Source organism: Otolemur garnettii, unplaced genomic scaffold (assembly GCF_000181295.1).
Source record: "Otolemur garnettii isolate 467f Iridium unplaced genomic scaffold, OtoGar3 scaffold00020, whole genome shotgun sequence".
Taxonomy (NCBI): domain Eukaryota; kingdom Metazoa; phylum Chordata; class Mammalia; order Primates; family Galagidae; genus Otolemur; species Otolemur garnettii.
This window is the reverse complement of record NW_003852415.1, coordinates 16,884,208-16,904,479: the sequence shown is the minus strand read 5'-3', so window position 1 is coordinate 16,904,479 and position 20,272 is coordinate 16,884,208. Positions and strand designations below refer to the sequence as shown.

Here is a 20,272-nt window from a genome sequence, read left to right as displayed (position 1 = left end):
AAAAAAAAAAAAAAATTGTAATCTACTGGTAATTAAATACTATTTATGTAGTAGTTGTTATAAAAATCATATTACACTACCAGTTATTCAAGATAACTAAGTAAATTTGGATGCCAGTTTCGTTTTTGTTCAGAAAATTATTGGTATAGAATACAGGCTCGTAGTAAAATATTTTTGTAGTGAAGGACTTTGTTGTTATAAAATACATCATTCTTGGGTTCTAAACTAGGTATATCTATTTCTGATTATGTTTTGGAATATTGCCAAAGCAATCATAGGAAGTTGGAATAAGTGCTGAAATTATTAAAAGTAAATTTCCAGATATTTTTATCATTTCTATTTTTATTCAGTTCATTTATTCAATGACTATATGTTGATCATCTCTACTGTGCTAGGAACTAGATAATACGATAGTAAATAAAATGGAAATGATCTGTGCCTTCATGAAGCTGTGAATTTAGCAGATTAAACATGTTGTGGCTCCCGCACTAACTCTACTAAAGTAAAAAGTCTGAATAAAAGGGTATAATAGGAATGCACTCAAAAGGGAGAGTAGAAATAGCAACCACATTTTGGAAGATGGACAGCAGAGAGACTTATAACCATCTGGCATCCTGGATACATCCTAAACCAGTAATGTGAGAAGCCCAAAAGCCTGATTTGTACTTCTGACCTCCCAGAAGGGCTCAGGACTTGGTGACACCATGTATCCCTCAAAGTAGGAGTACAGGTGATGCAGGACCCAGAAGGATTGGTCAGAAGTCTGAATCAGAAACAGGAGCCCCCACACCCTATCTTTGTCCCTATCCACATAAGCTGCTGTGGCTTTTTCACCCTTAGGAAAGACTGAAACGGTCTGTGGATTCAGGGACAGTGGGCACAGCTAAGGATGAGGATACCAGACAGAAAGTAACTCTGTGACTTTCTGGGCCTCTTTCTGCCACTTCACTCTGGGCACAGTGGCTTCCCAGACAGGAAGATTCCTCTCTGAGAAACCAACAAAAAATCTGCAGGTGTTGTCAGTTGGGTGTTTTGCCAGTGAACTGGCCAACCCAGATCTCTCTCCAGAGATACCTGTGACTTGACAAGCCCAGCCCATGCCAGGATTTTCTTAATTGAATTTTAGTATAATTAATTTCCTCCATGATATTATGTGTTTAAAAACATTCATCTGAAACAGGGTCATTGGCAACAGGCTGCCAAATGGTTGTCGGCATATAGAGCTGTCAGATTCCCCCTGTAGAGAGAGATTTGGTGATCACTTTTCATCATTCCATGGAAGCATTCATTCCTTTGCTCATTTATTCCATCAATATTTGTTAAGAACTTTCTATGTGCTAACTAGGCAGTTGGCTAGGTTCTGGTAATAAAACAAAAAGAAATCACTTGGCCAGGTGCAGTGGCTCATGCCTGTAATCCCAACACTCTGGAAGGCTGAGGCGGGAGGATTGCTTGAGCTCTGGAGTTCAAGACAACCCTGAGCAAGAGTGAGACTCCGTCTCTATTAAAAATAGAAAAAAATAACCAGGCATAGTGATGGGTGTTCTAGTCCCAGCTACTATGGAGGCTGAAGGAGGAGGTTGCTTGAACCCAGGAGTTTTCTTTTCTCTCCCCCTCCCCTCCCCTCCTCCCCTGTCCTCTCTTCTCTTAGTTTGAAAGCCTGGGGCAACAGAGTGAGACTCTGTCTGAAAAAAAAAAGGAATCACTTAATGAATCTACGGTTTATACGTGTATGGCTGGTCATTCATCACTATGTGGAAGCAGACTTTGGCCCTGGGGAATAGAAAAAGGTTAGAACACAAAACAAAACTACACAAACGAAAATCAACATTGACCAGAGTTGTTAGGTATTGATACAGTAATACAAATTAGTCATAAATGCTGTGTGACTAAATCAGCCAGGGCATTGCCTCACCAGAGAAGACTCTTGTCTTTCTGTTAGTCCTGGGCAACAGCCACCCCTCAAAGGAATGAAGGGGATTCCAATCAGATATCATAATCTTTGAGCACCTAGTTGCTTGAGTGTAAAAGTGAAATATTGGGGCTCAAGCTAAAGTAGAGAAGTAATCGCTAAGTATCCTTATTATTCACTGAATACAACCTAGCTCTGTTAAGCTTCACAGTCACATCACTCTCATTTTTCCTTTTAGCCATAGAGGACATGTTGTCATGCCAGGCTTCAGATTTAGCTCTCAGGGCTCAGGTAGGAATTTTCCTTTTCTCAGTCTCCTAAACCTTAATCAATTGGTCTTTTGGTCCCTTGATTCCACCAGCACCTGTTGAGCAAGTTTCCCTACCTAGGTCCTTTCCAGCTTGAAAAATATTCTCATGAAACCATTTGTTTTGATTAGCATTTCTTTTGGGTTTCACACTTCAGCCCAACTCCCTTATATCAGAATAGCATCTTTCTTGGAACAAACTTCTTTTTTCTCTTTTCCTACTCTGTCTCGTTGGTTCCTAAGATCTATCTCTGTTTCCTTTCCTCTTTAACCTCCTCCTCTTTGACCTTTTCTGTCATCATTTAAGCAGTGCTTGGTCTCTCCTATCTTAAAATTTAAAAAATGGAGAAATGGATGGACTAACCGATAAACAAATAAAAAGAAAAAAAAATCTCAAAACCCGACATTCCCATCCATGTGGGGTCCTGGTCTCCCTTATCAGCATCTTTCTCTACATTGTCTCTACTTACCCACCTGGCGCTCACTCCTCCATCTACTCCAGTGTGGCTTACACCTCTCACCATCGACTCAAAGTGTCCTTGTCAGCATCACTGCTCACCTCCAGTTTAACACTTTTTGGTCCTTGTTTTACTTGACTGCCTAGCAGTAGAAATTGCCTCTCACCTTGGCTCTGTGACTTGACACTTCCCTGACTTTCTCTCTCTCTCTTTCATACTCTGTTTTGCACGCTTTTTCTCTTCTACCTGAGGGCTCCTCACAGCTCAGTAATAGGCATTCTTCTCTTTTTATGCTGTACTCTCTCCTTTTATGCTGCTGATTCCCAGATAGAGTATATGTATGGCCAACCCTTACCTCTCTTCTGGGCTCAAGACCCAAATATGCCTCTGTTGGATTATCTCCACTTGACTCTTCCACGGGCTTCTCAAACATTGAACTGATTTTCTCCTAGCCAAATCTGCTTCTCACAATTTTAGATATTATAAATTCTGATCTCATTTGGTCTGGGAAATACATTTATTTGTTTAATTTTCAGGAATTTACTTTTAATACATGTTTGATGTTTATGTTCATGGTATGATACTCATCTCTGTATATTCATTAATTTAAGAATTCTAAACGTATTTATTTAATACCTATTGTTGCCAGATATTTTACTAGACTCTAGAAATAGTGGTGATCATAACAAATTCCTTGCTCTCATGAGCCTATACTCTAGAGGTATTTGTCAAATAGTCATATAAGTATTTCTAAATAACAGTTTGCTAGCCTGGTTTATATACTGTGTAAAATTTATTTTCTTAGAAACCTCAAACATCTTTTATATTCATAAAATTTGATACCTTTACTGATATGTTCCTTTATCAACCACAGAATTTGATAAATCCTATAAGATTCTGAGAATAAAGAAGACATTTCTAAATATTTGCAGGCCAGTAGATGTCTTCTATAGGGTTGGGTTTTTTGTTTGTTTGTTTGTTTTTTAATAATACAGTTTAGTAAACATTTGTTGGGTTCTTACTGTGAGTCAGACAAGCTGCTGGATATTCTAACATTCAAGACTTTAAAGGCAGTTTAAAAAAAGACTGTAAGTGGCTCGGTGCCCGTAGCACAGTCGTTACGACGCCAGTCACATACACCGAGGCTGGCGGGTTTGAACCCAGCCCAGGCCAGCTAAAACAACAATGACAACTGCCACAACAACAACAAAAAAATATCTGGGCGTTGTTGCGGGCACTACTATAGTCCCAGGTATTTGGGAGGCTGCGACAGGAGAATTGCTTAAGCCCAAGAGTTTGAGGTTGCTGTGAGCTGTGACACCACAGCACCTTACCAAGGGTGACATAGTGAGACTCTGTCTCAAAAAATATATTAAAAAAAGAGTGTGATATAAGGATAGTTTGACAAAATTGTGTCTGTTCTTAGTTATAAGCTGATAATGTAAAATATGACACATGCATGTGTTAGTAATTACTTTATAGTTAAATATGGTCTATGCATTGTTTGACAATGAAAGTTGGAACATTTCTTAAACAGATCATTAACATGAATCCCCACATAGATATGTAAAACTGGAAGGTTTCATATCTATGATATGAAAATAATATTCTCAACATTTAAAACAGAAATAAGTTAATTATAGCACATTGTCATGGTCCTATATTTAATGGAAAAGGCTTGTGACTTTTATCTTTCTAGAAATAGAAAAATCTAACCTGTATGCAATTCAGATAATGTTATTTATTGATTAATTCTTTGAACATATAAGAAGCATTGTGGTGTAATATAGAGAACAAATATATTGAAGTCAAGGGAGCTTTTTCAGTTCTCCACTTCCCAATGCAGGAGTATCATAATTATAAATAATAAAAGTAATGTTATATCTAATCTGTAGGGTTGTCACATGGACACAATGAATTAATGCTCATGAAAATACAAAGTGGGAAGTACTTTAGATATCTAGTTCTACTTATAAGAAGTATTGTTCAGATTTTAAATTACTATGAATAAAAGTAAAATATGTGGCTGAGAATTTTAAATTATTTTCTTGTTCATAGGAAGTTTTTTTAAAATTATTTTTCTATTTCATAATATTAAGGGAGCATGATGTTGTGTTACATGGATAGCTTTAAAGTGCTTTAGTAGGGCTATAAGTGTGCCCATCACCTGAATATTGTTCATTGTACTGTTGGGTAGAGGTTTTCACCTATTTTCACCTCCCCATCTCCCTTCTTAATTTCCAACAGTTCTATCCAAATTGCTGTAAAAGACACTAATACTTCCTTCTTTTTTATGGCTGAATAGTACCCTGTGGCATATAGATACCATGTTTTCTTAGTTCACTCTTTAATTGATAGTTACTTGGATTGATTCTGTATCTTTGCAGTTGTAAATTGTGCTGCAGTAAACATTCAAGTGCAGGTGTCTTTTTGAAAAATTGAGTTCTTTGGGGTAGATACCCAGTAGTGGGATTGCTGGATCGAATGGGAGGTCTACTTTTAGTTCTCTTAGACATCTCAGTGCTATTTTCCATGGAGGTTGTACTAATTTGCAGTCTTGCCAGCAGTGTATAAGCATTCATTTCTCTTTGCATTCATGCTGGCATTTAATGTTTTTTGACTTTTTAATAAAAGCCATCCTGACAGGAGTATGGTCACATCTAACTGTGGTTTTTGTTTGATGTGATGCCTGATGATTAGTGATGCCGAACATTTTTTTTGTATGTTGTCCATTTGTCTATTGGCCTAGGCAAAGAATTTATGACTAAGACCCCAAAGGCAATTACAGCAACAACTAATATTATTAAATGGGGTTTGATTAAATTAAAATGCATCTACACATGAAAGGAAATAATCAACAGAGCAAATAGCCTGCAGAAAGGGAGAAAATACTCACATACTGTACATCCAATAAAGGGCTAATACCTACAGTCTACAAAGAACTCAAACAAATCAACAAGAAAAAAAAACCTCACTAAAAAGTGAGCAAAAGACACCAACAGAAGCTTTTCAAAGGAAGATAGACATATGAAAGAAAGCTTTAAGTTATATCTTTCTCTAATAAATGCCTAGCTCTAATACATGTGGTGCCATTTGCAGATTTTTGACTTTTACGAGGTACATATCCTATAATGCCTAGGTGAGGGTGAAGATCCCTGTAGAGTTTGCATTGAGAATAAGATAACCCAAGTCTCTTAAGTCTGCTTTTTGGTCATTTCTACCTTCCTTCCTGGTTGATTTGTAGTGACATATATTCATGGTTGTTTTGAATTTGCATGTGCTCCTGAAACCTGTTAGGTCTCTGTTAATAAGCCCTGTTAGTCATTTGCCAAAATCAGTGACTGTATGATAATTTTAGTTATTTAAGGCAAGCAATGAGTTGAGGGTGTTAGGAAAGTAGGAGACCTAGAAACCAGCCTAAGTGTTATTTTGTTGGCCTAAATTTTCCTTTACTCAAATAATATTACATAAGATTCAGGTACTAACACATTGGCTTCAGCCAATTGTTTGTGAGGTTGTTTTACCCCAGATCAGAGCTTTGATTCCTCCCAAAGGACAGAGGGCAAACACATGGCTTTGCCCTCAAGTGTCTGTATCAAAGATCCCTTTATATTTTCTCTTATGGCAGAAATTAATGGCTCTGGCTTACTCATGTTACTCTTTATTTTTTAAGGCAGATTAAATGTAAATAACATTATAGTGCAAGCAGGGGCAGCTTTTGAATTGAGATTTTCATAAAACTTTAAGTATTATATATTATATTTGTTCAGATAATGTTTTATATATATTATAGCTTTTGAAAAGATATCCAGGAATAATAAGATTGCATAAATGTGATTAATAAGTGTTTATATTCTTCAAATTTCTCTTCAAATTTTTATACTATAAAATATTTAAAATATAATAAAAATATAGAAAATAGAATAACTAAATCCTTGTACCCCCTATTTGTATTTTCTGTTATGAAGATTTTGTAATTTTTCCCATTCATCTTGCAAATATTAATTGAATGCTTCTTATGATCCAGGCACTGTTCTATCTTGATGTTGGGATCTAGAAATAAGCAATATAGACAAAAATTCCTCCTCTATATAAGGATACAGACAATAACAAGTAAATAAGTATTTGTTTAGTGTATTAGATAGTGAGAAGTTATAAGAAGTTATAAGAAGACGGGTACAGTAGGGAAGTGGAATAGGAAGAATCAGGCTGAGAAGAGGTTGTGCTTTGAAATAGGGTGGTTGGGAAAGGCCTCACCAGGAAGGTAGCAATTGATTTCTGACAATGGAGTAGAGACATGAAGAAAGTGAGAAGGTGATCCACGTAGCGATCTTAGGAAAGAGATTTCTAGGTAGAGGATCAGCCAGTGTTAAGGCCCTAAAGTGTGATTATGTCTGGGTTGGTTGTGGAAAAATGAGGAGGCTGTTGTGGATGTATGGAATGAGTGGGGGTTAGAGTGGTAGGAAACAAGGACATGGAGGTGATCATTTGGAAGAAAGATTGTGTTGTTTGGTTTGGTTTTATTGCTTTTCTACTAAGGCTTGTATGCAATGTATTATTATTGATTTTTTTAAATATTTTTTAGCCATTTAGTATAGTATTTAGGTTTTTTGTAGATTTTTAGTTTCTAAAAGTTTATTTATAATAAGGAAATTCTTGCAGTTTTTCTCTTTAACCTCTTAATACTGTAAATTATGTTATAATTTTTTTTCTTGTTCAGCGTTAGACCATCTTTCAACTCCTGAACAAAATTTACTCTCCATGTTATATATTTTTTTACATTACTGGATTTTGTTTGCCAGAATTTTATAATCTAAGTCAGTAGTTCTCAACCTGTGGGCTGCATATTGAAGGGCCACGGTATTAGGAAGTTTGAGAACCACTGGTCTAAGTTGACCTATAATTTTCCTTTATAATATTTCATTTGTCATATTTTGGTACCAAGGTTATGCTAATATCATGAAATGTATTTGTAATAGTTCTATAAAGTAGAGATCCATTTTCTCTAAAAGCTGGGACAAATGTGTTTCTTTATCTATCAGGGCCTGTATTTTCTTTTTCCTTTTTCTTTTTTCCTTTTACAGTGTGAATAGCTTTTCAAGTATTGACTTCATTTTAAAAAATACATTCATAGATATATTTAGGCTTTTAATTTCATGGGTCAATTTTGATAAGTTACACTTTTGTGGATTATATTTTTAATTTATTATTGAGTCAATTTTGTTAAGTTACAGTTTTGTAGAAAACATTATATTTTATCTTTTAAAAATTTTTGATACCAGTTTGTTTAGAATTTTATCTTTTAAAAATTCATTGTAACTATAGTAATATTCCCTTTATTGTTTATTTTTAATTTTCCTGACCAGTTTGCCTCAGGTTTGTCCATTTCATTAGTGATTTGTAAGAATTAGCTTTTTTAAGCCTCTGAAGTTTTTTGTTTCTTTAATTGTTCTTTTATTACTTTGTTCCTTTTCTGTAAGTTTCTTCATATTCTTTTTCTAAACTTTTGAGTTGCATATCTAGCTCACTAAAATTTAATCTTTATTTTTTATATATGAATGTCAAAGAATAATGCTAGCTGCATCTCACAAATTCTGATATGTAGTATTTTTTATTTTTATTCTAATGCTCATCCAATACTCATTTTGGAGGGGCATCAATTATCTAGAAATGTGTTTTTAGATTTTCAAATACAAGGATATTTTGGTTATCTCTTTGTAAGTAAGTTCAAGTGATTTTATTACTTAGTGATTAGACAACAAAATAGATTATTTCTTTTCAGTAGCATTTGAGATTTTCTTTGCAACCTAGTACATAATGATTTTTGTAAGTGTACACATATATCAGAAAAGACTGGACCTCTCTAATTGTTGGTTATATGGTTTTTTGTATTATCCTTTGTACCTTTACTAATATTTTTCTTGCTTGATCCATCAGTTATGAGAGAGGTATTAAAATACCCACCACGATTGTGTATTTGTCCATTTTTCCTTGAAGATCTACAAGGTTGTCATACATAGGGAAAATGGGAAATTGTAGCTAAATGTACCTTTATTTATAACATGTTTATTATACATGTAAAATTTTATAATGAATATTTTGTGAATAATGGTACATCTAGCTACAATTTCCATTTTCCCTTTCTGTGGCTACTTTGAGGACATTCTGTATTTTTGTTTCATATATTTTAAGCCGCCTCAAAACTTTGTGAGGATATTCAGGCTTGGAATAATTTTATTTCTCTATGAAATGTTTCTTTTATGATTATGCTGACTCTATTTATAATTTTTTTTTTTTTTTTGCAGTTTTTGACTGGGAGGCTGGGTTTGAACCCGCCACCTCTGGCATATGGGGCTAATGCCTTACTCCTTTCAGCCACAGGCACCGCCCTTATTTAATTTTTTTTTAGAGACAGGGTCTCACTTTGTTGCCCTCCATAGAGTGCTGTGGCATCACACAGCTCACAGCAACCTCCAGCTCTTGGGCTTAGGTGATTCTTTTGCCTCAGCCTCCCTAGTAGCTAGGACTACAGGCGCTCGCCACAACGCCTGGCTATTTTTTGTTGCAGTTTGGTCGGGCCTGGGTTTGAACCCACCATCCTCAGTATATGGGGCCGGTGCCCTACTAAGTGAGCCACAGGCACCGCCCATGACTATTTAATAATCGTTTTTGACATCAAGTACATTTCTCCTGCTATTAATAAAGATACTCCAGTGCTCTATTGGTTAGTGTTGGTCTGATATCTTTTTCCATCTTTTTGCTTTCAATCTTTGTCATTATGTTTTAGATATATCTTTTGTAAATAATGTATAGGTTTTTTTAAACTAATAATATTAAAAGTTAATTTTTTTTTTTTTTGCATTTTTTGGCTGGGGCTGGGTTTGAACCCGCCACTTCCAGTATATGGGGCCAGTGCCCTACTCCTTTGAGCCACGGGTACTGCCCTCAAAACTTAATTTTTACAAAAAAGATTTATACACAGTCAAAAAAGTAGAGAAATGATATGATAAACTCTCATATATACATCAACATGCTTTTAATAGTTAATCAGGATTTTGCCACATTTGATTCATCTTTTTGAATTCTTCAGTTCAATCTTTCAAAAAAAAAAATCCTAGACATTACACTTTTTCTTCCCCAAATGTTTCAGTATGCTTCTGTAAGAATTAAGAATAGTCTTATATACCATGTTTCCCCAAAATAAGACCTACCCCCCAAATAAGCCCTAGCACGATTTCTATGCATTTGTTAAATATAAGCTCTACCCCGATAATAAGACCTAGTGATGGGCGTGGCTATGTAGCATATCTGCATAGCCACACCATGCATTTTGGCACAGAGAGGAAGACATCCCCTGAAAATAAGCCCTAGTGTGTCTTCTTGAGAAAAAATAAATATAAGACAGTGTCTTATTTTCAGGGAAACACGGTATGATTGCCATTGCATTATCATGTGTAACAGAGAAAACATTTAGTCCGTTATCAAATTTCCCTGCTTAACTAAAAAAAAAAAAAAAAAAAAAAACTCTATAATGTTAGTTTTAAATAAGTTACATGGATTTCTTTCGATCTAGCATTTTTGTAAGTTAACCCTATATATTATGATTATATATTATAATTATAATAGGGTTATAATATATTATAACCCTATATATTATGATTATTCAGAAATTTTTATTTCTCTTGCTTTCTTTTTCTTTTTATCATATTGTTTCCTTGTTTTTTCTTCTTTTCCTGTCTTCTATTCAAGTGGTTAGGATCTCGGGTTAGGATCTCTTTATTTCATTTCCCTATAAGGGTCTAAAAGTTATATATATTCTATATCTATAGTGATTATTAAACTGAAATTTTTAACTTGTATTCTGACTTAATAGTGTGTGTAAGGTTATCCATTATCAAACAAGGAACCCAGAGGACATAGTTTTAAGGAGCAATTAGGAAGCCTCTGTCCTAGGCACCAAGATATTTATATCAACAAAGATACCTGCATATGGCGTGTGGCAAGAAAGCAGAAAATCTCTGGCTATACAGGGACGATTCTGGGCTTTGAAAAAGATGATGTCAGCAGTGACCACAATAAACTAAATGTCAGAAGCTTTCATCTGTTTTGAAGGTACCTCTGAAGTCTCTTATATTCTGGTTCTCCCTTAAGAAAACAGAAGTTCTGGCTCAGTGCCTGTGGCTCAAGTGGCGAAGGTGCCAGCCACATACACCTAAGATGGCAGGTTCGAATCTAGCCCAGGCCCGCCAAACAACAATGATGGCTACAACCAAAAAAAAAATAGCCAAGCGTTATGGCGGGCTCCTGTGGTCCCAGCTACTTGGGAGGCTGAGGCAGGAGACTCACTTGAGCCCAGGAGTTGGAAGTTGCTGTGAGTTATGATGCCACGGCACTCTACCCAGGGGACAGCTTAAGGCTCTGTCTCAAAAAAAAAGGAAACATAAGAAAACAGAAGTTCCATAAAGATTTCCTACCAGCCTGAGAAAATGGAGGCTTACGGGGAGTATTAATTTGATCTCTAAATACACAGGTATACCTGAGTTGTAATTTATGATTCACAGTAGGTCCATAAGTTAAAATATTATTCTTCTGATCACTCTTATCATTGTTAAATTTAAGTACTTCTGTGTGTTTTGAACAGAGTCCCCATTATGTCATAAAATTATCTATACAATCAAGGTATAGCACCTATTTTTCTGATGCATATAAATCCTAGATTTGTGAATCAGAGTACATGTAATGACAGAGATACGAAATTCCTTTTAGCCTCTTTGGAGATATGACTATCCATTTCCCAAAGTAAATCATGAAAAGTTCAAAAAATTAAAGTAAATTAAAATAAGTTAAAAAATAAAATTATCTCTCAGATTGTCATGACCACTACAAGAACATTAGAATGTTTTAACTTCAGTCACCCATTTTATTTTATATATTATTGTTATTTAGTATCTTAGTCCTACCTTGTGTTATATTTCCCCAAATTAATCACTGCGTAATTATTATTTTCATTTTATAAATTCAGCATTTGGGTAGATTTACTTACGCTTACTTGTTTTCTCTGCTCATTCTTGCTTCTTGCATCTCAGTTTTTTCTTCGGTGTGTTTTTTCCCAAAGCATATGCTTTAGATTTCTCTGAGTAAGGATCAATGAGAGGTAAATTCTGCCTTCGTCTTAAGAACACCTTGTGTTCCTCTGCATAGTTAGTGATAATTAGCTGGTTATAAATATGTCTAGGAATGGACTTTTGATTTTCTATATATTTTTTTCATAAAATAAAACACAGATTCAAAAACAAACATATGTCTCGGTGAATTATTAAAATGTAACACTTTTACAAACACCATTCAAATGAAGAAATAGAACTTTGCCACGCATAGACCTGTTTTTATTTAGTTTGCTTTAGACTTTTGCAACATTCTGGATAATTTCCTCAAATTTATCTTCTTCTAATTTACTAATTCTCTCTCTAGATGATATGTTTATTCTCTACCTTTATGTTACTTTGTTTGGACAGTTTCATTTGACTCTTTTCCACATCTTTCTTTTCTTTTTTTATTTTTAAAGAGAGTATCTCAGAGTGTCTTGGCGTCACAGCTCACAGCAACCTCCAGCTTTTGGGCTTAGGCGATTCTCTTGCCTCAGCCTCCTGAGTAGCTGGGACTACAGGTGTCTGCCACAACACCTGGCTATTTTTTTGTTGCAGTTTGGCTGGGTCCGGGTCTGAACCTGCCGCCCTTGGTATATGGGGCGGTGCCCTACTCACTGAGCCACAGGCGCTGCCCAACATCTTTCTGTAACCTTTTCTATTTTTCTCTATTGTTTTATTGATATTTTCTTTTTTATGTCTTTTACCTTTTCCTATATACTAGTTGTTTACTGATTGTTTTCTACTATTTTAAATAATTCATTTGTTTTATATATGGGGTCTGGTTCACTTATTTAGTAAAATCAAGACTTCAGAGTTTATCTGTTGGAATCCTGTATCAGCTAAATTGTGGGAATGTCACTTTCCCATGCCATGAAGTGGAGTAAATAGCCTAAATCTACAATTTTATTTATTTTCTTCTTATTATTTTTTTTTAGGCAGAGTCTCACTCTATTGCCCCAGGCTAGAGTGCTATGGCGTCAGCTTAGCTCACAGCAACCTCAGAATGCTGGGTGCAAGGGATCTTCCTGCCTCATCCTCCCAAGTAGCTGGGACTAGGAACCTGCTACAATGCCTAGCTAATTTCTCTATTTTTGGTAGAGATGGGGTCTTGCTCTTGCTCAGACTGGTCTTGGAATTCCTGAGTTCAAAGGGTCCTCCCAGAGTGCTAGGATTATACGTGTGTGCCACCACACCTGGCCTCCTGGGGCTTTGGTATTAAAGAAGGAACATTTCTTTGTTTGTATTTAAAGCTGGGGCCTACACAGAAACCAACCTGTACTAGTGATTGAATTTATTTTTTAGAGTTTACCTTCCTGGAGAGCTTAGCTTTCATAGGTTTTAAGGTTTATAATAGAGTGGTAGTTTTAGTTCCCTCATTTGAGCTGAGGGCCTCAATCTTTTGTCCTCATTAGGATATTAAAACTCAAGCTACTTAACGGCGTTTTGGAGATGTTTACAAACTCATCTTTCCTTTTTGTAGTCGCAGCATTAGGTCATATGCCCACCTCTGTGGTTTTCAGCACCCTGCCCCTGGAAGGCACCTAGGAATTCCTCTTTCCTTTTTGCAAGCATAGTCTTAGGTGGTTAGCAATGCAATATTTACTTCTTTTTAAAAAATCAAACATTTCTAGAACTTGTTATAAGGAGATTTGACAGTTAGGAATCTTTCTATATGCAGGATTGGGGGGAAAAGTCCTATTTTCTTTGGTAATTTTGTTTGTTTTTTTTTTTTGAGACGGAGCCTCAAGCTATCCCCCTGGGTAGAGTGCCATGGCATCACAGCTCATAGCAACCTCCAACTCCTGGGCTCAAGCGAGTCTCCTGCCTCAGCCTCCCAAGTAGCTGGGACCACAGGTGCCCACCACAACGCCTGGCCATTTTTTGGTTGCAGCCATCATTGTTGTTTGGTGGGCCCGGGCTGGGGATTCGAACCCACCACCTTAGGTGTATGTGGCTGGCGCCTTAGCCGCTTGAGCCACAGGCGCCGAGCCTTCTTTGGTAATTTTGTATTTAACTCAAGTCTATTATAAGCAATAAGATCAGGATAAAACATTGCCCAGTAAAGGGTGGGAAGCAAATAAGTCTTTATTGAGAAATACTTGAGTTTGGCATTGGGGTTCCAGTTGGGAGTCTTCCTTAGAAGGAAACTGGTTTTTTGTCCAGTGTTATCTGATCCTTCTCTACAAGGAACAATGAGGCCTCCTCTATCAGCCAATTACTTAAACACATGAATACCCCAAGTTATCTGCCAGGATGATATGCGTGGTGCTTTTGCAGTTCTCTGTGCCAGGTACAGTAGTAGCTCAGCAGCTTTCCCTACCAGAGACTCTGGAGTGTGTTCCATGGTGTATTCTTCCCCTGCCATCTCTCCTTCCTTTTTTCTTCATAGTGTAATTATTTAAAAGGCATTCAGTATACACTTTAGATAACATGCATCTTCCTAAGCAAATACATACAAGTTTAAAAGTTTAAATTGGTAATATTTTTATAAGTAGAAGATAAGCAGCTAGGAAATTAAGGCAGCGACACTAAAAGTTAGAACCCACAGAGAACAACAAGGAGGAAGCAAATACAGGTTTGAAATGGAATAGGATGGCAAAGCTTTAAAAGAACTAAGAAACTTAAGAACTGTTTGCCTTTGTTTACTATTCTTCTTAGTGATTAGAACTTCTCAACATGTAAGCTCTTATTTTTCTATCTCCTGGAATTTCTATAAAACAAGTAATTACCTACTAATTATTAAGTAATTTATACCTTACCTACTTCCCCCTAAAAATGAGATTAGCTAAAAGACATTAAAAGAGAGCCCAAAAATTATATGGACGAGGGGGAGGAAATATTTTTAAGCACTTAATTTGGTTCTGAGCTTTTCCTAAGTTGACACAGTAAAGAAATGAGCTATGTAATTGTCATTGTCAAATAAAGTGAAATATAGTAACTCTTGGCGACTATCAAACATTTCTGGCACCAATAAGATTATATTTCTTACATTTTGTACACCGAACTTATGAACTCGCATTTTGGAGAAGACAGTCCATGTTTTCATGGCTTTCAATTTGTAAAATGGAGTTAATGTCTCATATTTAAAAGGAAGTGTGTATAATTTAAAAACGTGTCAGTGAGCTGCCTATAAATGGAAATGAAAATTTATATCTGCTAAAAAGATTAATTTTCTAAGTAAGTAAAAATCTGGAGTAACTAAGTAACTAAAAACTCATCATCTTTTAACTCCTGATCCAGTTTGGATAATAATTTCATTTCTCGGTATAGCAAAACTTGATTTAGGAAATGATTTTTTAAAGGTGTCTTTGAAGATGACATCAACTGATAAATTCTATGACTCAGTAATATAGTATGTGTTTCTGTATTGCATAGTAAATAACATAACAACTGTAAACACTGTTTTTAGTTTTGAGAAGTTTAGAGTTTTTTAAAAAGTAATTTTTGAAGTATTTTTTAATAATTCAGTAAACAGATGAGTGCTTCTTAATATACATTTTTCTAAGATAGCCAACAACATATTGAAAATTATTTGTTGCCTTTTGTACACAAATTTACATGGAATCAATTCTATTTAACTTCTTAATAGTTGGCCACAAAATTAGCATTTGGTCCTAAAATGATAAAGCAGTGAGATGTTGACATTTGATACATGATTTACATTAACTATTTCACAACATTATTTGTGACTAACAAAATATTTGCAACTAACAAAAAGGAAGGTTTTTCACAAATCTAAGCATCCTTGAATTATTTCTTTTAGTTTCTAGTAGTAATAGTAATCTTCCAGTGTATGTAGTATGAAAAAAAAAAAAGAAATGAATCATAAACCATATTAATTTTATTTTTAAATATATATGTACTATAATTAATAGTTTTAATACATTTAATACCATTGGTCCTCAAATAAAAATTTATTACATTCACTGTCCCTGTGGGTTTGTTAAACTTTAAGCCAATAAGACCCTACCACTTCTGCAGCATCACTAAGCATTCTTACGGTTAAAATTGCTGAATTAAGGGGGATGCTTATTTTTCTTGAAGCTTTTGCTGAGGAAAAAAGAGTGAAGTATAAATTGGAAACCTACCTCTAAGAAGTATTGGTTTTCTGAAAATAGTTTTGTGAAATATTTTAATGGCACCAAAGAACCGTTAACAGTTTGAGATGTAGCCATATGAGTGTATATTATCAAAGAATTCTTTTAGCTTGGCGTCTGTAACTCAGTGGTTAGGGTGCTGGCCACATACACCAGGGCTGGCAGGTTCAAACATGGCCCAGGCCTGCTAATCAATAAGGACAACTCAGGTGTTGTGGCAGGCGCCTGTAGTCCCAGCTACTTGGGAGGCTGAGGCAGGAGAATTACTTGAGCCCAAGAGTTAGAGGTTACTGTGAGCTGTGATACCACAGTACTCTACTGAGGGCAACATAGTGAGACTCTCTCAAAAGAAAAAAAAAAAAGAAGAATTCTTTTTTTCCTGTTTAATATATATGCATAACAATGCAGATGTTTACTTTCCTTTATTACATTGGGGGGAATCATGTGACTCAGTTGGTCATTTTGAAAATAACTTCATCAGCCCTTTTGAATTTTTTAGGTTCTATAGAAGAGAAATAACTATCTTTGTAAGAGGGTCCTTATCTAACAAAAGCAATCAATGCACCTTGGTTCTATGTACCCCCAATGAATGCCCAATAATAATAATTTTTAAAAAATCTTTCTTAAAAGACAGTTCAGTTCATCATCCCTAAACATACCATTAGCAGTACCAAAGCTACAGAAGATGATGATGTAGAAAAAAAAATTTTTTTTTAATCTTTGATTTTCCTGTTTTCTCTTCTTCCTTCCTCCTTTAGCTTTCTCAGTGTTGTCCCAAACTTGCCTATCTGGAAATAAGGTCATTCATACTAAGTTGTTAGACAATCTCTATTACTCTATTAGGACTGTTTACGTTCTTTAAAAACGAATGGTTGAAGAAATCGATAACTAAAATACACACACACAAATATACACACTAAGAAGGATGGATGGTGCTCAGGTGAATGAATGAATGATGATATGGTTGCATGGTTTCAGGCATGAGAAATAATTCTGATGGGTCATTTAACCAGGACATACACTATCTAGGTGATGGTCTGTTCTGGTGAAGAGAGGGTCTGCCATGTAGATTCTACCGCTGCTTTGCAGCTTCAGTGTATCTCAAACGCTAACGTGTATTATTAACTTTCTTCTTTTGTCACTCGTCATGCTAGCTTGAAATCAAATCCCTTTTTTGTTTGTTTGTTCAAGACTGAAAGAGCATATTCCTTTTGTGGAACTATTGAATACATGGCACCAGATATTGTCAGAGGAGGAGATTCAGGACATGACAAGGTATGTTCTATTTTTGATGCTTCTTTATGTATTAACATAAAATGTATAATAAGAGTCCTACTTACTAGCTTAGGTACAGTCCCTATTTCTAGTGTTGGATTAATCATCTGCAGGTTTTTTCTCTTTTGCCTTATATACCTAAAGCCATTATGCTACCCAGTATTTTTTAGGTGAAAGATAATCAAAAGTTAGGACGTTCCAGATTTTCCTTTTTAAAGGTTTTATCGGTGGGGATTTTGTTTTGTTTTGTTTGATAGAATAACACTGTTAAGTTGAGACCTCAAAACTAATTCAAATAATTGCTATTATATTCCATTAAAAGAGGCATATGACTCCATTCTTAAAAAGTTACTCTTTTTCTGTTGTATAGTACCTTGGTCGTTTAGATACCACAGTGCAATTCACAGAGGTCACTGAACACAAACAAAAACTGTGCACATTGTTCCTGAGTCGTGAAGAATGGATTGAAGAATGGATTTTGCACAGTGTTTATTGACATTAATTTATGCTAGAAAAACATACAGAAACATTTAGGCATGTGTATCACCTTTAGTTAATATCGTTTCCTAAGAAATCATCGAAAAGGGAATCACTCATGTTTTCTAATTGCCAATGTCTGCCTTTACCTTTGCAGAGATTCTGGAGACTGTTGATTACTTCTCCAACCAAAGTAAACATCATAGCATTGTAATCCTCGGAGAAAAAAAAAATTCTGCGCTCTAGATAATCTGTTTTCCTAAACTTCTAAGAATCTTGATTTTTATGGCCTCCTCACTTCCCTCTTCATATGCAAAATAAAGATTCTAAAAGAAGTTCTAAGTAACTAGGTTATAAAATCTAGGGTTTTTTTTCCTACCTATATTAAAGAATGCAAAATTTACTCAGTTTTTCTTAACACTTTAGCTTTATTAATAACTTTCTCCAAATACGAATGTTGACTATTTTTGCCCTTTATCTTTTCCATTCCCTCATCCCCTTTCAGAATCCCATAGACGTGGTTCAGATATCTGGCTGTAAAGAATCTTTGGTCTCCTTTCTAATGACTAATCATATTTTAAAGCACATCCTTCAAGATGTGCTGTTAGTTTTGGACCCATGCTAGGAATCTGGGTGTTGGTCTGTATCCATTGTAGAACATGGCTTCAGATCCGACAACAAAATATTCTGAGGGTTCTGATTCACGTGCCAGCAAGACTGCTTGTGTAAGCAAAAGAGTTCAACTATTGGTTTCGTTTGCTTCATTTTATTTTTGAAGCTATTAGGAAATTTATTAAGAGGATTATCTTCAAATACCTAATGAAACCATTTTTTTCATGTAAGAAAACCTTGTATTATTCCTAGAATTTCTGTATACCTAATTTCCAGGTTATAGATAGTCAGTATATATACTTTTCTATGCATGGAACCACCCACACAACATTGAGTTCATTAAATGAGATGTTTGCAAGGTGTTCTTTACGGTGCCTGGCATGGAGGAAACATTTAATAAATACTTTTCCTCTCATCATTCCTGTCTTTCTGATCCTGTTTTATATATCAGTGGTCTGTATTTTCTTTAAAAGAGCTGTAGGCTTATATATTTTTCACTTCTCTGAAACTTAAGCCCTGGAATTTGGAAGCAGATAGTTTAAAATTTTAACATCCAATTAATGTTTCTCATTTGCTCATGTACTCTATAGTTATTAAAATCCTGATTCACCTAATTATAAAAGAACTAATTTTTAATATATCTATATTCTCTAAACCATATATATCTTATTATACTATCAATTCAGGCACCTGCATTTATAAATTGGTTTACAAATTAGCACACATTTTATTTTATACTATTTTAAATATTCCCATCAGTGAAGAATCTTAGATTTGTGCGGTAGGTTCTATAAAAGGGATTTGAGTTACATGGTTATAAAAAAAAATTAACTCCCTTGGGTAAGTTTTTTTTCTTCTTTGTTCTTTGACTTTTAAGGAGTTTCAAGGTTCCTTGGAACTGCATACTTCATAAAAAACGCTGATTGGTACTTTTTTCCCTATCATAAGCTCAAAGATTCCACTTACTTAAAGTTTTTAAAAAATTATTTCAAGTTTTAAAAAAACTTTAACTAACCAAGGTAAAACTGTTACTAGTTTAGGAAATGATTAAAGTACTTTCTGTGCTAGGGATATGTGGATATTTGTTCTTAATTAAATGTTTCTATCTTGCGTGTGATAATTTAATACTGCTTACACAGAAAGCCATACACAAAATCTTTTTGTTAAACTGTTTCCCAAATACATAGCTTTATTTTGTTCTTTTTTTGTAAAATACATTTTAGTTGATAATTCTATAAAATGAAATTATTGTTGTTTTATAGGCCGTTGACTGGTGGAGTTTAGGTGTTCTAATGTATGAATTGCTAACTGGAGCCTCTCCTTTCACTGTTGATGGAGAAAAAAATTCCCAAGCTGAGATATCTAGGTAAGATTTAACAAAATAAAATAAAATGTTTTATTTTCTCAAACAAACTGATCACATTTCTGCAATTGGTCTGATGGAAAAATAATTTTTTTTTAATAGGCAAAGACAAAATGATGTTAAAGTAACAAATTTCCATTTATATTCATACCAAATGTAGACATAGAACCTTTATATTTTTTATACTGTATTTTATGTGCCCAATTATATGTGAACTTTAAGTTATGATCTACAGTGTCATAATTTTGTGTGCCGCAAAGCACTTAGTATATTATCTTGCACTTAGTAGGCACATCATATATTGAGAAGTTTATACGATACTTTTCCCCCACTATATACATGATGTAATTTCTTTGTGACTTGCATGTGAAATAGTAATTATATTTTTCAAATCATGGATGTAGGTTCAATAGAAACAAATACTATAAGATCATCCTCTTACAGGTTCTCATAGCATTGTTCTCTTTTTTTCCTTCATAGTAGATACGACAATTACAGTGTTACATTTTTGCTTAAAGCTATTTGATTAGGCTCAGCGCCTATAGCTCAACCGGCTAAGGCGCCAGCCACGTACACCTAAGGTGGCGGGTTCGAATCCCCAGCCCGGACCCGCCAAACAACA

General features: G+C 35.0%; 1 protein-coding gene across 1 annotated transcript in view; it reads left to right on the top strand.

Annotated features, from left to right (window-relative positions):
* Positions 1 to 20,272, top strand: part of RPS6KA5 (ribosomal protein S6 kinase A5) — a 193,265-nt gene that overhangs the window by 121,469 nt on the left and 51,524 nt on the right. Inside the window, exons 6-7 of the mRNA XM_003787075.3 lie at positions 17,115 to 17,198; positions 19,550 to 19,653. Coding sequence (XP_003787123.3) covers positions 17,115 to 17,198; positions 19,550 to 19,653 — 188 coding nt within the window. The remainder of the gene's footprint in view (positions 1 to 17,114; positions 17,199 to 19,549; positions 19,654 to 20,272) is intronic.